This window comes from Oryzias latipes, chromosome 13 (assembly GCF_053564925.1).
Source record: "Oryzias latipes strain Hd-rR chromosome 13, Olatipes_Hd-rR_3.1".
Lineage (NCBI taxonomy): Eukaryota > Metazoa > Chordata > Actinopteri > Beloniformes > Adrianichthyidae > Oryzias > Oryzias latipes.
The window spans coordinates 20679266-20697072 of NC_136249.1; the positions used below are offsets into that span (position 1 = coordinate 20679266).

Below are 17807 nucleotides of genomic sequence, written 5' to 3' on the forward strand. Positions count from 1 at the left end.
AGGACATTTAACCATTTTTTATGAGCAAACTGTAGTTTTAGTATCTTACAGGTAAACCTCATGCTGCTTCATAAATTTCTTACATTATGCTACATGGCCAACATGAATAATTGCCACACTAGACACAACATCTAGGCTAGCTCTCACACAAACTCATGCATTATGAAAGCAGCAGATTCGGTTAAAGCAGCTAATTGCACTGCGCTGTCAGCCTGAACAACCATACAGGAATCACATTTCTAGCTCATTTCACTTTCCGGCTGAGGGCCTTTCCTTTTCCATTGCTCTAAACTATTCTTCTTAAATTCCTAGGTCAAACAGTATGAAATTTAACCTTTGCAATTTCCCCCCCTGAGTACTTGATTAGAATTCCAACAATAATGCACTCTTTGAAAGCAATGCACTTGTTCTGTTTTCCAACATCATGGATATATTTGCTACTGACTCAATATGGAGGCGCTTCAGGTAAGAGCGGACAAAAAGTTTTACAATCTATAATATGATATTCATTAATATGATGGCAAATTTCAACTTCCCTTCTTAAATCTATTTGTAAGAATTCCTTGAGGGGAGTGCAGATCTCTTTCTCAGTGAAAAAACAGAGCCTGATGAGTGTCCACCTGGAAAATACATCTCTAGCCAGCGTTGCTTGGAGTGTCCCGCTGGTCATTTGTGAGTCTTTCAGATATTGTACAATCTATTTTTTCTATGATAAAGCTTGCTCTCAAATTAAGTTTTATAAACATATTTGTATATTTAAATGAAATTTAATCTTTCTTTCCTAGTTGCCCAGGCAACGTATCTGCACCAAACCGATGCCCTAGGGGAACCTTCAATCTGCACACAGGGAAGCACACTATCAATGACTGCAAGGTCAAGAAAATAAAATCAATACAGATTTTTTTAGGCCATGCCTTTTCTTGAAAGTACTGAAAATTGTTCAATTTGTTAGAAAAATCATTTGCACATTTTCCTTTTGTCTTCACTGTGTAATATGGTAAGACATTTAAACTTTTGAATATGAGAAGGCTTTAAATCAATAGATCGCTTTTCTTTTGTGAAAAAAACATCAATTATTTTTTTTTCATATAAAAATAATTTTCATATTTATTGATTCAATTTTCGTTTGAATCCCAAGTTATATGGCAACTGTTTTTCCTAACAAGACAAATTTGACTGCCGTCCAGCTCTATTCAGAAATAAAACATCAGCTAGCGCTTTACGCAAGAATAAAAGATGACCCCCGAGAGGGAGTTCATTGTCATTCTGCCTACTCATAACTAATTCTTTCATGTTGCAGCCGTGTTTTCCAGGTCTGATCAGCTCAGAGGATAGAGTGGACTGTAAGCTGTGTCCTGCAGGCTTCTCCTGTGACACAGACAGTGGGACTCTTCATTTATGCCCTTCAGGACAATTTTCTCCCGAAGGGGTTCTGCAATGCTTGTCCTGCCCTGCAGATTCTGTCTGCATGGATGGCTTCCCTCATAAGGTTTTGACTAGAATTACATAGCGTGGGTAAAATTTAGTTAGCAGCTGAACTTTTCACTGATTCCTGTGATACATGATCCTCTCAGTGTGAGCCTGGAAAGGAGCCCAACATGGGAAACACTGAGTGCACCGAATGTCCACTAGGTTTTTATTCCACACCTTGCACAGTCTGGTGTCTGCAGTGCCCGGCAGGTAATACAACAACTAAAGAGCCTTTATTTGACTATATTTGTATTTGATGCTGACCATTTTGTGAGAGTTATAAATAAACATCTCCCAGGAAGCTTCTGTCCAGACAGTGGGATGTTCCAGCCACTACCCTGTCCTCCAGGCTCATCATCTGCACTTGGACAAACTTACTGTCACACCTGTAACGACACATCTATTCTGTGTGGGGGAGCTGCGTCCCCCCGCTGGAGCCACTCAGTCCAAAGGTCAGTTCAACCCACCACCTGTCAACCAGGAACATACATGCAAGCGAAAGAAGATCTGTCGTGCATCACCTGTCCTAGAGGTTGGTGTTTTCCTCTTTTTATTGATGCTTTTTTGCTTCTGCAGAAAGCTAAATGTGGTTTATTGCTTTTTTCTTCATCCCAGGTCATTATTGTGTGGGAGGTGCTGCATTTCCTTGTCCTGCAGGCACTTATAGCTCCAAAGAAGGCCTGCAGAGACTAAGAGATTGTACAATCTGCCCTGCAGGTATAGAGTCCTAATGGTTGCTCACTTTTCTTATCCTTTTTATAAAAAAATAAAAAAAATACCTGTAGAGTATCATTAGAAAACCTTAAAAACCTAGTAGCAGATTTCCAAATCCTCATACACTAGTTCCCAAACTGTTTTTTTTACCTTTGTTATGTGTGCTAAAACCCTTAAAATATGTTCTCTTTGTCTATTAATATTTTCCTCTAGGGTTTTACTGTCTGGAAGGTAGCTCGCAAAGACCCACCTCCCAGTTCATGTGCCCGCTAGGTTATTACTGTGAGGAGGGCACAGCTACCCCTCATGGGTCACCTTGCCCCGCTGGTACAGCAGGGGAACAACTGGGTCAGACAAGTAGGGCAGCCTGCAAGAGATGTGGGGAAGGACGCTACTGTCCACCAGGTAAGTCTTAGTTCTAATACGCCCACTTTAAAGGAGTAAAAAAAGCTGCAACAGATGTGCCCCATAAGATTGCCTTATTCACACTTAAAAAGGGAAATGTTAGCCTGAGATGCCACTTTTGGCTGCATTTCCAAGTAACCCAACGTCTACAGGACCAAAAAGAGTGAAAAATGACACTTATTCCCACTTTAAAAGAGCAAAGTGTAATGGAAATTCCAACAAATACTGTATCTGAAGACTGGTATTGTAATTATGTGTGTTCAACAGGCTCAGCAGGTCCTGGATTGCCATGTGCTCGTGGCAGGTTCTGTCCTGCTGGGACCCTGAGGGAAGTGACATGTCCCCCAGGCACCTACACTGCTCATCAAGGGGCAATAAGTACATATAATTGCTGCTTTTTATTTATTTCACAGTAAACAATAGTTTAATTAGACATAGATCACTGTTTTAAAGAGGCTGTACATTTCAATTTTTTTATTGTTTGTAGTAATTTTATTATTTTATAATTACACATCTAAATTCACTATCACCATCCAGAGTAATTGTATAGCCTCATTATTTTTAAACAAAATCTAAAGCCATACGTAATCCTGGGACAGTGATTCATACAAGAATACTATTGTAACTCTGTATATGTTTACCATAGGTAAACAGGCCATATGGATGAAAAACACCACCAGATGGATGCTTGAAAGAACAAACAAAAAATGTCTAATTTTAGAAAGAAAAAAGCACTATTTGTTGAGGAGCTTTTATTTTTATAGAGAACCAAAGACAGATGAATGAAAAGCAACAGAAGTCTTCCTAAATTAGAATTGACACCTTTGGATGCTGATGATATAAATAACAATGTAGAAGATTTAAAGGCATTAGCAGTCTTTTGTTTAATTTAGCTGTTTCTTCCAGGTGTAAAGGATTGCCTCAAATGTCCACCTGGTTTTTACTGTCCAGAGGGCACAAGTGACCCAATTCCCTGTCCAGCGGGTTCTTTTAACCCCTTAGAGGGCCAGGATGAGCTGACAGACTGCAGACAGTGCATTGCAGGAAAGGCCTGCACACAGATAGCTCTGAGAGCCCCTGATGTAGATTGCATGCAAGGGTAAATCTGTTTTTGTGGTTATTTATTAATTACATTTCTTTTATTTTGTAATTTACAACTGAAACTGGGCTAAATCAAATTCTACTTCTGTTTTGTGTGAATCTATACAGGCATGTTTGCCCTCCTGGCTCATCCAAACCCAATGCACCAGCCAATGGCTGCCCACCAGGAACGTTCAGCAATCGCACTGACCTAACTGACCGCTCTCAGTGTCAGCGGTGTCCGGCCCGATACGCCTGCCTTCGAGGTGATAGTTAAAATATATATTTATGCAGTTTGACTTTAATTAGATCAGGGAACAAAGTTTTGCAACATTGTAAACAAGTTGACACGTTCTTACTTTTCTGGGCATCTTTAAGTGACTTTCCCTGCCCACGGTACTGTGCCATTACAATTATATTTAGAGTATAATCACCTTGAAAGCACTTTTCAATCTATGGTAAATATATTTTCTGAGCTGAAATGGTTGGTTTTCATTTTTTTGAAATATTTAATAAAAATCTGAATACAGGTTTCAGAAGAGCATACATAGTAACAGTGTCTTATGTTGTTTGCTTGTTTCTGCACAAGCTATAGAAGTGCAACACCTTATTTATTTCTATTTTCTTTCATTACTACAGCTTAGTTTAAACATATCTCTTTGATACTTAGATGTTTTTTTCTATCTGCCTCAACAGAATTCACGTATGTATTTCAGAGTTCTGTACAGTGTGCCACTATCCTTTGATTTTTGCATCAAACCTTGGATTTTTCACAATTTTAGATAAAAAAAAATTGTTTTTTAAAAAGATAAGTTCCATCTTATAACCAGCTTAGTAGGAAAATACTGTACTATATTTGCTTGAAATACACATTCTTTGATTTATCAGGAACTGGTGGTATCCAAAGGCCGCCTCTTTTCTGCTTCTCTGGGCATTATTGTCCACCCGGAACAATGTTTCCAACCCAGTACAAGTGTCCTGTAGGGACGTGGAATGGTCAGGGTGGACTGGAGAATGAGAGCGACTGCCAGCCGTGCCCTCAAGGCTGGTACTGTTTGGCTGGGTCTTCAGCTCCAACGGGCCGATGCAACTCCGGCCACTACTGTCCTGAAGGTAAAAAAAAGTCAAAGTGGACATTGATAGAGTCTAACAAAGATCAAAGTTAGTCTGAAAGATCTCGAGAGATACTATTTTGTACATTAGATCAAAAAACCTGATCCACAAAGTGATTTTAAAAGTTTTTTTTTAAGCTTTTGCACTCCTTTTCTTGTAATAATGCCAAGTCAGTTATACAGATATAACTATAGATGTTCCATCACTAGGTACTGCATATGGCACCCAGTTCCCTTGTCCTGCAGGGACCTACAGCATCCAGATGGGCAACAGACATACAGAGGACTGCTTGGATTGCCCTGAAGGCTCGTTCTGTGAACAGGGAACCTCCAAGCCTTCACCTTGCCCACCGTGAGTAGAAAATCTCATACATGAAGATGCTGGGACCATGAAATTATTGGAAACATTTAGGTGTGATGGCTCTGACTCAGTAACTGTCCTCTGCCCCATCTTCCTCAGCTCTACATTTCGCCCTCTTAAAGGAGGTCAGAAGCAGGAGGACTGCTCTCCCTGCCCTGCCGGCTATTTTTGTCCCCACTCAGCCACTGTCAACCCCAGAGTGTGTGGAGCTGGCAGCTACTCTGTAAGGCCCTGTCTAGCACAGTCCAGTGGGACCAAAGTGACAGAACTAGCGGAACCAAAAATTATATATTCTTGTCTGTCCATGGAGCCATTTTGATTGTCCTATTTTTAGTGTTTCCCTCGCCTACATAGCATTCTCTTTCATTACTCACACAGTATGTAAATCTTTAAATGTCAGCAAGAGAAATAGTTATTATTCATCTTTGTTGCCGATCAATACTGTGTTCTGTTTCTCCAGCATTTCCATCCTATCTTCCTCCTTTACACCCCCACGGGTTGATATCTTTAACTACCTGAATCTTTCTTCGCATTCTCTTGTGTGTAGGACGAAGGCTCTGAGGATTGTTCGCCATGCCTGCAGGGCCACTACTGCAGCGATGAGACCACCAGTGAGGAAGCCATGTTAAGTGTTATGGTGTGCCCCCCAGGTTTCCTCTGCTCACAGGGTTTGGCCAGAGACCCCCAGCGCTCAGCCACTCTCTGCCCTCGAGGTTTCTACTGTCCCGGAGGAGGCATTGTGAGTCAGCGTGAGAGCACATGAAGAAAAAAAATTGGTTTAAAACGAAAATCCGTGTTGGCTAAATATTTCTTCATATCATAGAATCCAAACCCCATTCCTTGCCCCAACGGCACATACGGAGATTCCCCTGGGCTTCGGGATGTCGCAGAGTGTTTTAAGTGTCCTGAGGGGAAGTACTGTTTTTCCCAGCATCCTTATGAACAGCCCATCACAAAGCCTGTAAGAAAAATGAACATTCATAATGATGCTGAATGCATAGCACCCTCCAATAACAATAAATAATGTTGTTATATTTAAGACAGGGGAGTGTCCTGATGGACACTACTGCCCCGCAGGGACAGGCCACCCTTTAACCTATCAGTGCCATACTGGCAGGTACAGAAACAACACTCTTGGTCACGGTGGAGAAGTGTGTATTCTCTGTCCGTCCAGGCATTTCTGCAACAGCCTGGGAACATCTGCCCCTACAATCTGCCCTCAGGTCAGAAATTACTTAAAAAATGTTCTGCTGCACAAAAGTGATGAAAAACTATTTTATTTATGTTGCTCTATAACTATATTCAGGGTTTTTTCTGTCCAAATGGTACCTCCACTCCCATACCTTGTCCTGAGGGGACCTACAGCTCGCGCTCTGCACTTGGTGATGTATCAGAGTGCTCCCCTTGTGGTGGAGGAGAGTATTGCGCTGGTGTGGGACTCAAAGAGCCTTCTGGAAGCTGCAAGGAGCGTTTCTACTGTAGAGTAGGAGCTACGTCTTCAGTATGGCTACCCTTTTTCTAAATATGTTTTAGTTGCAGATAAAATGCAATTAATTTCCAACATTTTTGTAAATTGTCTTGTTTTAGCCTGTTTAGTTCTAACAGACACATGCAAACAAGAGTTTAGTAACTGGATGAGTCAATTGTGTAAAACATAAAACACAATTCTGATTTTTTTAAGCTTTTTTGAATATATGCGGTTTGGAATAAAAAAGTTTTTCAAACAATTGAAAGTTCTTGGTTCTGTTTTTTCATTCAGACTCCAGCTGATGGACCGACAGGAGGTCTATGTCCTCCAGGAAGTTACTGTCCTCCAGCTTCAGCCTCTCCGCTCCCCTGTCCTCCTGGCACCTTTAGCAACAGCGTTGGCCTTGGCAGCCCTGCGGAGTGTGCCAGCTGTCCACCAGGGTAATCTCACTTAGCACTCTTGTGAAGCCATTACTCAGATATGAGTAAAGTGGAACGATGTGAAGGTCATGCCCTATGTGCGAGTTAACATACATCTTTCTATGTCAGTTTTTATTGTTCAGGTTTCAACAACACCTCACCTTCAGGACCTTGTTTGTCTGGTTTCTACTGCACTGGTGGCTCAGCCACACCTGTTCAGAACGAGGCAGATGTTGGACACTATACATTGAAAGGGGCAGCCCGATCAACGCCCTGTCCTCCTGGAACTTTTCAGCCAGTATGAATCACCTTACGTTGGGTAAAATGATAGATATTTTTGTTTTAAAATACACATACTCAGCTTACTATCCTTCCCAGCGTCGAGGTGCAGGGTCATGCTTTGAGTGTCAAGGAGGCAGACTGTGCAACAAGACCGGCTTGTCGCAGCCACTACTGTGCCCCGTGGGACACTACTGTCCTCCAGACTCCTCTGCAGCTGTCCCTTGTCCTTCAGTCAGTATCTCTCCATTATTATGTGTGTGACAACACCGGTGTTTTCACTCATCTCTTCAGAGTGCTTTGTTTGTGTGTCCTTTCTATATAGTTTTTATCCTGGCTGGCTTGCTATAGAAGTTTCATAAAGATGAAATTGAGAAATGAGTTTATCTGATTACTTAGGGGACGTATGCAGAGCAGCCTGGTGGTGAGACGGTGCGGCACTGTCAGCCATGCGAGGCGGGTTCATTCTGCAAAAAAACGGGTCTGTCTGGACCTCAAGGTCTCTGTGACCCGGGACACTTCTGCACGTCTGGAGCCTTCACCGCCTCCCCAGTGAGTTCTTATGAATCTCTATGAAGCTAAACATAGAAATCAGATCACACCCTATGACAGGTTGTTTTGGAGATAAAACAAGGAAAATATCAATAAATATCTAAAGCATCTTATTTATTGTAAAAGACTGTAGACAACCAAATGTATTAGCATACACAGCATAAATATATTTCAAATACCCATAGCGAAGTATGATGTAGAATGAAGGTAAAATAAAGAACTGCTGTTTACTTGTTGGTTTGTTATGCCTTTGCTTTTGGTTTTTCCCAGGGGAGGTAATTTGTGGGGTGCAGTATGGGAGCAGAAAAGAGCACAAACAAGGAAAAATGACAGGCTAATCAAGGAGGTGGAATATTCTTGGTGTTGAATCAGTGCACTTAATTTAATGGCAGCTGTTTTTGTTTCTTTTACACTCACTGTGTCATTTAATTTTCATGGTTCTATGTACGGTAAACATGAATCCAGGACAGTGCTTCTCTTCCAGTTTGTATAAGAACCTGCAGTTGGATGAGCTGGTTTAATGTTGCGTTGGAAAAAGCTTGATGGCCACCAACCTGAGCTGCCCACAGCTTCAAGTAAAAACTCTAAGAGGAGTCAGAACAGAGCCAAAAAGATTTTGTGTTCTGAAGCCCAATTTCTTTAGTCGGAGTTCAAAATCAAAACTCCAAATTATGTTGTTTGGCTTCATTTTCCACATTTATGATATGACTGATGTTGATTTGACATCAACGTTATTGCTTTTCTGAATCATAGGTGGGTTTAGCTTGTGGTGGTGTGTGTCCTGTGGGTTATATTTGCCCAAAGGGCACAAAACATCCGCACCAGTACCCCTGTCCTGTCGGAACTTGGAGCAGCTCTGTGGGAGCTCAGAACCTGTCTTTCTGTCATCCCTGCCCTCCTGGACTTCACTGCAACAGTTCTGGACTAAGTCAGCCTTCAGGAATATGTGTTGGAGGTAGAGCTTTTACATATATTATTTGCTTAACTTCTCTCCAACAGATTTTGTCTTATTTCATTTTTTGTCCTTAAAAATAAACTGAAAGAGCTAAAACAAATAGATATTAGGTTACTATGTTCACATATTTTTAAAAATTATTTTTAGGTTATTATTGTGTAGAAGGAGCAGCTTTTGAGAGACCCTCAGATGGAGTGACAGGAAATATTTGTCCAGTTGGACACTATTGTCCTCCAGGCTCAGATTTTCCTATAGAATGCCCGGATGGCACATTCTCAAACACAACAGGTATGAACAAAAAAATTAAAACTGCATAAGATATTGTATAATAAAATTATTTTAAATTTATTAAAATTAAAAGTAGAATTTTTTGATGCTTTTCTAGGAGCAGAGTTGTGTGAAGACTGTCCCGTGGGAACATACTGTCTGTCAGGTGAAGGTGTCCAGCCCTGTCCAGCTGGTCATTACTGCCTTGGTGGAGGTGTTGAGGGGATTCTGCCTTGTCCGCCTGGCACATTCAACCCTCGCTTTGGCCTCAGTCAGGTGGAGCAGTGCCTCGTTTGTCCAGCAGGTGACAATATAGCCTCACAGTTTTCAGCACTCTGTCTGGAGGACTTAGGCAATCCAAACAAACAACAACAACAAAAAAGATTTTAATTTGTGAAATTGCTTTTAATTTATGTGGCAGATTGGAGCTAATTGATATTAATGAAAAGTAATTATGTATATTTCCCCATGTTTAATTAACTAAATATGGAGAAGATTATGTTGTGATGAGAGTGGTGCTATGAACTGTTCCTGCTACTTCATATTGGCTTTTTTTTTTAGGATTTTACTGTGAAGACTGGGGGCTGTTTGAGCCCAGTGGACCCTGTCAGGCTGGTTACTACTGCCAAGCGGGTAAACACCATTAAAGAAGCTCTCAAATGTCCTTCTATTCTCTGTTTGTGTTAGTCTAACCTTGACAATCTGCTTCTGTGGACTGAACCTTAAACTCTAAACTTAAGGTGTAAACTTTGAGAATCCAGACAGCAACTTCAGCACAGGAATAGGAGGAGTATGCCCCAAGGGGAGTTACTGTCCTGTGGGCAGCAGTCTGCCTCTGGCCTGTCCACCAGGGACTTACTCCAACAGGTTGACTGTTGAAAATCTTAAACACATCATGGCAACCCCATAACTGCAGATATTTGAATGCAAGTGCTTGCCCTTTTTGTGGTTGCAGTCTTTATCTGACAGATGCCTCTGGCTGTAGTCCATGTCCAGCGGGTCAATACTGTGGCGCTCCAGGTCTAACTCGCCCGTCTGGTCCCTGCAAGCCCGGATCTTACTGTCCAGGTGGAGACACGACAAGCACAGGTGCAAAGTACTTGGAGTTTTGGTCTTCTCTGCTTTTGCCACAGCTACAATTAGCCTGACTAATTCTTCAAACGGGAAAAACATTGTTTGACAATCGTGGCTGAATAGCTAGAACGGCATTTATTATCCATTAATGTGATTTCTTGCATGGAATAAAACAGCGGGGGAGCAGAATGAATGTATAATGTGTGAATAAAGATCTGTTAAATTAGCATCACACAGAGGAAAGCGGTTGCTTTTCTGTTGTTGATGGAGGCAACACAAACATGTGGAGCTGTTTGGTTAAATGAATAATTAATGCCTTAATCAGGCATTTATTGCTGGCTATTGTTTTTTTTCATATCACAGCAGTGAAAGTTTTTGCGCTCTGTTGTAATTAATGAATCTTCTTTGTTTTTGTTCGAAAGGAGGACTTTGCCCACCAAGTCATTACTGCCCCGAGGGGATTGATAGCCCAATGCCGTGCCCTGCAGGAACCTACAACAACCTGACGGGTCAGCCAGTGTGTTCCCGCTGTCCTGCAGGATATTACTGCCCCGAAATGACTGGCAATTTTACTAAATTCCCTTGTCCCCATGGTTTCTACTGCCCCGATGGTAATGTCACCCAAACACACTTGCACCTGGGATTTCCAGACTTTTTTACACATCCTCGTTAGTGCATATTGGTCAGAACAGTGGACAGCTCTTCACAGCAGTTTCAAAACATTTAATAGTACTTTTGATTTGCATTACTGCACACTAACTTTGGTTAAGTCACATTGTTTTGACTTATAGTATTTTTTATAAGTTCATTGCTGTGTGTAATATAGATAAATAGAGAAATGTTGTTTTGTACAATTTTGTACAAATATGCACATTCATATTAATTAATCAAATTTAAAAGGATTGTTTAGGTTATTTTGAATCCAGCAAGTAAAAAAAAACATGTTTGTTGCTGCAGTGAGTTATGGCTTGCTGTCAAAGATAATTAGCTTTAGCCTTTATGACCCAATTAAAGCTGTTGGATTGCAAATACCAACAGAGCTTCTGCTTGTTTTCTGCATCTTTCCTGTATTTTATGAACAGGAACTAGGCATGCCACCCAATTCCCTTGTCCTCGGGGATACTACAACCCAGAGCCAATGACTCAGAGTCTGGATAGTTGCCTGCCTTGTCCTCCAGGACACTACTGTGAGAAAGAACGGCTGACCAAAGTGTCTGGAAAATGCAAGCCTGGTCAGTAATGGTTTCTTTGTTCATTTTGACCAAACACACAAATGCAGACATGCAGCTTGGGCTCACAGCAGCAGTTCTTTGCCCTCTGTGGATGCTCGTTGGGCTCCAGGAGCTGACAAACTAGTCCAAGGGAGTCTGGTAGACTTTAGGAAAGGAACAAAGAGAGCACAGTAAGCAGGAGGAGCCCAACATTAGGAGCGTTCTGCCATCAGCTGCTTTTAAATAATTCTTTCTATATCATTTATTTATGCACAAAAATGCAAAAAAAAAAAACAAACAAAAAAACGCCCAGCTCTATATGTTAGCTGCATCTGGCTCCAACTCAGACAAAAATGAGCGGAATGCTTGTCTAATTTATGAAGCTGTTTTCTTTTTTTTCGCAGCAGTGACTCATTTGTGTCACCGTGATCTGTGTGGTTGTCTTCTTGTGATGTTAAATGCCTTGCTGCAAGAAGACAGTCATGTGCTTTGTCTCTTGCTGTGTTTGTTCTTTTCAGGGTGGTTCTGTGTGTCAGCAGCATGGAACTCTCAGCCCTTTGACCTGGACAATTACACAAATGCCAACTGTCTATGTCCAGCAACCTCCACAGGGGGGCGCTGTCAAGTGGGCTTTTATTGTCCTCTGGGAAGTCCTGAGCCCTTACCCTGTCCCCCAGGAGCCTTCTGCAACCTTTCTGGTATTTAATTATTGACAGCATATGTGATAGGGCACAGAATGCACCTACTTATGTGAATCATTTATCAATCATCAACTTAAGCATATTCGCTTAGCTAAACAGTTTGCATGAGGTAATATAAATGACCTATAAAAATAAAAAAAAACCTGAGCAAAAAGTTAATTTGAGTGTACTACGTGTATACTTTGTCTATACCAGGGGTGCTCATTACGCCGATCGCAAAGTACATTTGGATAGATCGCATATATATATATATATATATATATATATATATATATATATATATATATATATATATATATATATATATATATATATATATATATATATATACTAAAAGAGAGGCATTGTTTATTGACTATTATCATATTGTAGGCTTAAAATGTTATATTTCTGTCTGAAGAAGTATTTGGTTAGTACTTACTTCCTATGCAATGTGTACATGGTCTATACTACCTGCTATACTTAAAGTCAAATATACTTAAAATAAAAAAATAAATAAGTAAATAAGATAAACTTCAATTGACCTACTTTTTCCAAAGAGAGACTATTGAAAATAGTGCTCATTGTCAATTGCTCAAGTAAGGCCACATTTCTCGTTATAAATGTTGAAAATTTTTCTAAGAACTATTTGGTCAAACATTTAAGGTGAAGTTGCAGGATATTCCAGTATTTGTTAATGCACAAACATTTCTCTTAGCAAAAACTAGTTTATTTAAATGTTCTACAGGTAGTCTATACTGAAAGTGTAGCAGTATACTTAAAGTTTAATTTTACTATTTATATACTTAAAACTTAAAATGTTCCAATTTAGTCAAAAGAAGTATTCAGTTAGTATACTTCCTACACTGGTCTATAGTAGACTTGTTGTACTTATACTCAAGTATACTTTATAAAACATATTTTGGTTGTACTACTTTTTAATAAGAGTCCTAAAAATATCAATATCCAAAGTTGTTACTTGACAAGCAGTTATTGTCTTAAAAGATAACTGTTGGTTTTCGTTTGGTGAAGAAATATTTGTACAGCGACAGATGCAAACAGCCAACATTAGCTTCTGAACAAAAGATAGACAAGGGCTAGCTATGAGCGAGAACAGAAAGCACATCTTTTCACTCCTTGAAGCAACTCAAACTTCAGTCGCAAAAAGTTATAGTGGTTCTCTTTGTGGATCCTTAGAGTGCAACTTTGGCACTCTTAGCAACATGGCTTCATGCTCCATAGACTAGAATAACGAGGTCCATGCTGGCCTATTTTTAACATCAAAGGAAAACTTCTCTTCACGTTGGCTTTTATCCAGTTTTCAAGTCAGCACAAAGTTATCTTAAAGGGATTAAGAGTGGGTTTCCTTTGATAGTGGGATAATAAGGATGTGCTGAAGCTCATTTCTTCTGGATTCAGAAGTATTCAGAGAATTCTGCTGATTTTTATTTTGAATTCTTTTGATATTAGTAATTATACTCTCACTAAGTCATAATGCTTTGTAAACCACATGACAGATTTTTCTTTTGCACAAGGAAACATTTATGCTGAACAAAACACTAAGTGAGGTGACGTCAAACAAAGAAAAAAAATATAAACTGAAACACAACAAAGACGTTTAGAAAGGAGAAACGCTAAAACAGAAAAATCCAAAATATGCATATCATTTTCAAAGGACCATTATTAGACCTCCTAATTTAAGACATATGTTTAATTTGTTCTGTTAATTGCAATAATCAAATATTATTCATAGCAAGTGTCCAAGCTTATTAAAGGTTTAGAGTTCTTCTATGTTGAACCTATTACTTTAATAAATATATTTACAGTTAACAGTATACCACACATATATTTTACCCTAAAAGGTTTAGCTTTGCCAGCGGGTCCTTGTTCCCCTGGGTATTACTGCACTGGAAGAGCCACTGGGGCCAAGCCAATTGATGGGAAAACAGGGAACATCTGTCCTCCTGGAACATATTGTGGTAAGCCCAGCTTTTCTGCCCTTCAGGGTTGTATTTGAACCAGTATGAAGGTAACAGATGTTAGTTATGTAAAGTTTCTTTGTATAATAGATGGGATGGTAAATCTAGTTGTTTTAATTAGCTTTAGGAGGGGGTCAGAAGACATTGGTTGGGTGGCAACAGCAGAGCGGACAGCGATAAAAAATGAAAGGATCAAAAATATGTATTTTAAAATGTTTAATTATTGTTCTTATTACAATCATAAAACAGCAGTTCTTTTAGTTGATATGCTATTACCGTAATAATATTTAACAAGGCTTGCTAATAACAATCCAAATAGTGACTCAAAAATGGGGGGTGGGGTGGGGGGCAAGTAGGGGGTAAAGCCTTTAGATAGGAGGGCAGCTGCCCCTCCTTGCCCCCGTGTAGCTCAGCATAGGAGCAAGAAGCATTCTTTAGATAGGGGTTTTCACAGCGAAAGACAGCAGGGTAAAGCAGGTTGGAGAAGTTAATCATAATCTTTATGCAGAGAGGTACCTTTTCTGAATAAATCCAGTGGACTTGTATGTTGAAAGCCCCTCGTCCATAAGCCCTTTCTGTGGGTCTTCTTTCTTTCTGTGCTCCAAAGACATGCAAATGGTGGATAATGTACACCTTTTCTAATCTTTCTGCTTATGTGTGAGTCAGCCTATTTCTATTTGTGTTGGCCTCTTGATAAAGTGATGTTCTCCTCAGGCAGTTTTGACAAGAGCATATCCTCATTTAGACAACTTTGCCCTTTCAAATAACCCAGAAAGGGCGTTTTGCAGGTAAAATAGATGAATGATTACAAGGATGAGTGATGGCCCTCTTCATCTGTTTTCTTCTACAGCTGAGGGCTCAGGAGAGCCAGAGTTGTGTCCACCTGGTACCTACTCCCCAGTATCTGCGCTGACTAATGAGGCTGGCTGTCAACCTTGCTCTGCAGGCTTCTATTGCCAAGGAGCGGGACTCATCTCTCCAACAGGACCATGCAGCCAAGGTCAGTCCATATTCCATATGCAGTATCGTGGGTCATTTAAGTCGTATGAATCCTGAAGTTGCCTGTGTCTTTGACACATTTTTTTGCTGAAGCTCCTGACTGTACCCTTCACACTGAATACCTTCACAGGTTACTGGTGTCCTCCTGGTCAGACTGTGGCTACAGCTCTACCATGTCCTCCCGGTCACTTTTGCGTGGAAGGCAGCTCAGCTCCTGAGCCCTGTCCATCAGGGTCGTATCAGAATAGAGGCAAACAGGCTTCCTGCTCTATCTGTGAGGAAGGTAAACAATAAAAAGCATGTACCTTTAGTCTGTTTCAACTGTGTTATTTGCTGTCTTATCATATTCATCAAGTTGCAAAGAGAAACAACTGTTTATGATTGATTAAAAATGACTATATCTGCAACTCAAAGGCTTCATATGGTGCTCCATCAAGTCCCCTGCAGTACTTTTCAATGCCAAATTGAAAGACAACATTTCTCTTCTCTCAAGGGTACTACTGTGATGTGAGACTGGGTGCAGCCAATCTTTCCTCACTGAGGCCTTGCCCTAAAGGACATTACTGTCCTGCAGGTACAGCCCTCCCCACCCAGCACCCCTGCCCCATAGGCTCCTTTAACCCGAGCGAGCGCGCACATAGTCAAACTAGCTGCCTTCCATGTGCCACAGGACATTACTGTCCTTTTGTTGGACTGTCAGAGCCGGCAGGTGAGAAGAAAACAGATCTTTTCTCCTTTCTTCTCTTCTTAACATTAAACATGCATGAGTCTTTTATTTGTGGGGTTAATGAAAAGTTCAAAATAAACCTGCATGGGGATTGATTAAATATTCTATTTGACACATCAAAATCGAAAATAATTTTTGGCTCTTAACTTGTTATCAGTATAGTAACAGATTTGCAAATGAAACGTTGACATACTTGCACTCTGTCAGAGAGTGATATCCCAAAAGTCAACCTTGGAGGCTGTGGTTTTCAAGCATGCAGTTCTGGACTGCAGATATGTCTAGAATACGATTTGATGTGAAGCTGTTGTGATGTTTTTCCACCTGCAGGGGCATGTAAAGCTGGATACTTGTGCAGAGTGGGAGCTTCCTCTCCCACTCCTATGGATGGAGTTCTGGGTTCTGTGTGTCCGCCTGGTCACTACTGCCCTTCAGGTTTTTGGATTTCCATAATAATTGGCCTCCAGCAGCTTGTCAAGGCAGTTACTGATGTTTGAAATTTACCAAGTTCCTGGGGAGCCCTTTTTTCTTCTCGGATGCAATATATTGCAAGGATAAAGTCTAACTTTAGGCTAAGGTGGTCAAATTTATGCTGTAGAAGGCTATTAAAATTCTGCCCTATTGTAGCATAAGGGCACAATGTTTTATTCATTCTAATTAGCATCTGGAGGCCCACAGGAGGTTCTGACAACATATAATAATTTTGTAACCTTTTATGCAGCTGTCTGGGAACTTATCTGTGTACTTAGTCTTTTTTACTTGGCTGACCTAACACCAGTTGCTGTAAGGGGAATTCTGCCCAATTGAAAGGTATTTGGTTCCCTACGCCAGGATGGTTGCTTGATATGCAATACAAGCATACCAGCACTTAAATTCTGAGCACAGTTCATCAAACATTTACACAGCTTTGTAACAGACAAATTCAATGGCTATGTATTGGTAGGAAGCTTTTAAAAGTTTTAGCATAATCTTGCTTATTGGGGCTTAAATGCAAGTTTTTATTTATGTCTTCTTCACAGGCGCTGTAGCTCCTGAGGTCTGCCCTGAAGGAACTTGGTCCAACCGCTCAGGCCTGCGTAGCCGGGAAGATTGTACACCCTGTCTGGGCGGATTTTACTGTGACTCGGCTGGCCTCACTAAACCCAGTGGATTGTGTAACGCAGGGTAGAGGAGCCCCAATTTGTTTTTCATCGCAACACTAACATTATGAAAAAGTAGTTGGCATTCAACTTTTAATCTAACGGTTTTCTTGTTGTCATTGTTTGTGCAGTTATTACTGCATGGAGGGAGCAGTAACATCAACCCCTACAGATGGAGATACAGGGGGACCCTGCCCTGAGGGTCACTACTGCCCAGAGGGATCTGTTCAGCCTGTGCCCTGCCATCCAGGGACCTATGTTACTGTTACACAAGCTACTCAGTGTGACCTTTGTATGCCAGGCTGGTACTGTGTGTCTGGCTCTCTGTACCTCTGTCCTGCAGGTTTGTGGTTCTATTATTGAGAAGTACAAAAAGTCTGTATTTTTTTTCACATTTATGTCTGTTTATTGGCATCTAGGCTTTTACTGCCCTGCTGGAACTGGATTCGACTTGAGGAACTGTCCAGAGGGAACCTATGGTCCCGATCCAGGCTCCTGGTCTGTCGACCAGTGTAGGAAATGTGACGGAGGCCATTACTGCTCTTCCAGAAATGCCACTGCTGTCTCTGGATCATGCCAGGAAGGATATTACTGTTCACATGGAAACATTTCTCCACAGCCACGCTCTCATGATCCAGGCACCAAACAATTTTTGGATGCTCTCTAAATGCTGTTTTTAAAACACGTTTTCTGTTTTTTTCACCTGATTGACAGAGAGGCAAGTGTGTTCAGTTTGAGCTCTCTCTCACCAGGAGAAGGAGGACCCTGTCCTGTTGGCCACTACTGCCCTCGGGCTACCATTCTTCCTGTGCCCTGTCCACAGGGGACATTTTCTAACCTCAGCAAATTAGTCTCCAAGGTCTCTTTTGCTTAGTATTACACTCACCTATCTTTTGTCTGTCAATAGTAGTAAATTCTG

At 40.9% G+C, this 17807-nt stretch overlaps 2 protein-coding genes across 7 annotated transcripts in view; both read left to right on the forward strand.

Moving 5' to 3' along the window:
- Positions 1 to 532: 532 nt before the first annotated feature.
- LOC110016221 (uncharacterized) lies at positions 533 to 17555 on the forward strand. Its single transcript, XM_078930076.1, has 38 exons — positions 533 to 672; positions 786 to 873; positions 1301 to 1489; positions 1575 to 1680; positions 1769 to 2002; positions 2086 to 2187; positions 2398 to 2589; positions 2857 to 2967; positions 3496 to 3688; positions 3799 to 3935; positions 4558 to 4782; positions 4992 to 5133; positions 5242 to 5365; positions 5690 to 5881; positions 5966 to 6103; positions 6183 to 6365; positions 6449 to 6643; positions 6902 to 7050; positions 7159 to 7327; positions 7408 to 7542; positions 7708 to 7860; positions 8614 to 8815; positions 8963 to 9103; positions 9201 to 9386; positions 9644 to 9715; positions 9823 to 9949; positions 10038 to 10171; positions 10579 to 10767; positions 11239 to 11388; positions 11886 to 12065; positions 13910 to 14026; positions 14877 to 15026; positions 15156 to 15308; positions 15519 to 15734; positions 16080 to 16184; positions 16769 to 16913; positions 17020 to 17231; positions 17308 to 17555. Exons 3-38 carry the CDS (start codon positions 1469 to 1471, stop codon positions 17553 to 17555), a joined length of 5628 nt encoding a protein of 1875 aa, XP_078786202.1. The 5' UTR covers positions 533 to 672; positions 786 to 873; positions 1301 to 1468.
- LOC105355468 (uncharacterized) overlaps positions 17556 to 17807 on the forward strand; it is a 37462-nt gene continuing 37210 nt past the window's right edge. For all 6 annotated transcript variants that reach the window (XR_013647266.1, XM_023961771.2, XM_023961772.2 and 3 more), the window contains exon 1: positions 17556 to 17747. Coding sequence is in view for 5 of the 6 variants with exons in the window: in XM_023961771.2 (XP_023817539.1) it covers positions 17556 to 17747 (192 nt within the window). In the remaining variant the exon portion in view is untranslated. The remainder of the gene's footprint in view (positions 17748 to 17807) is intronic.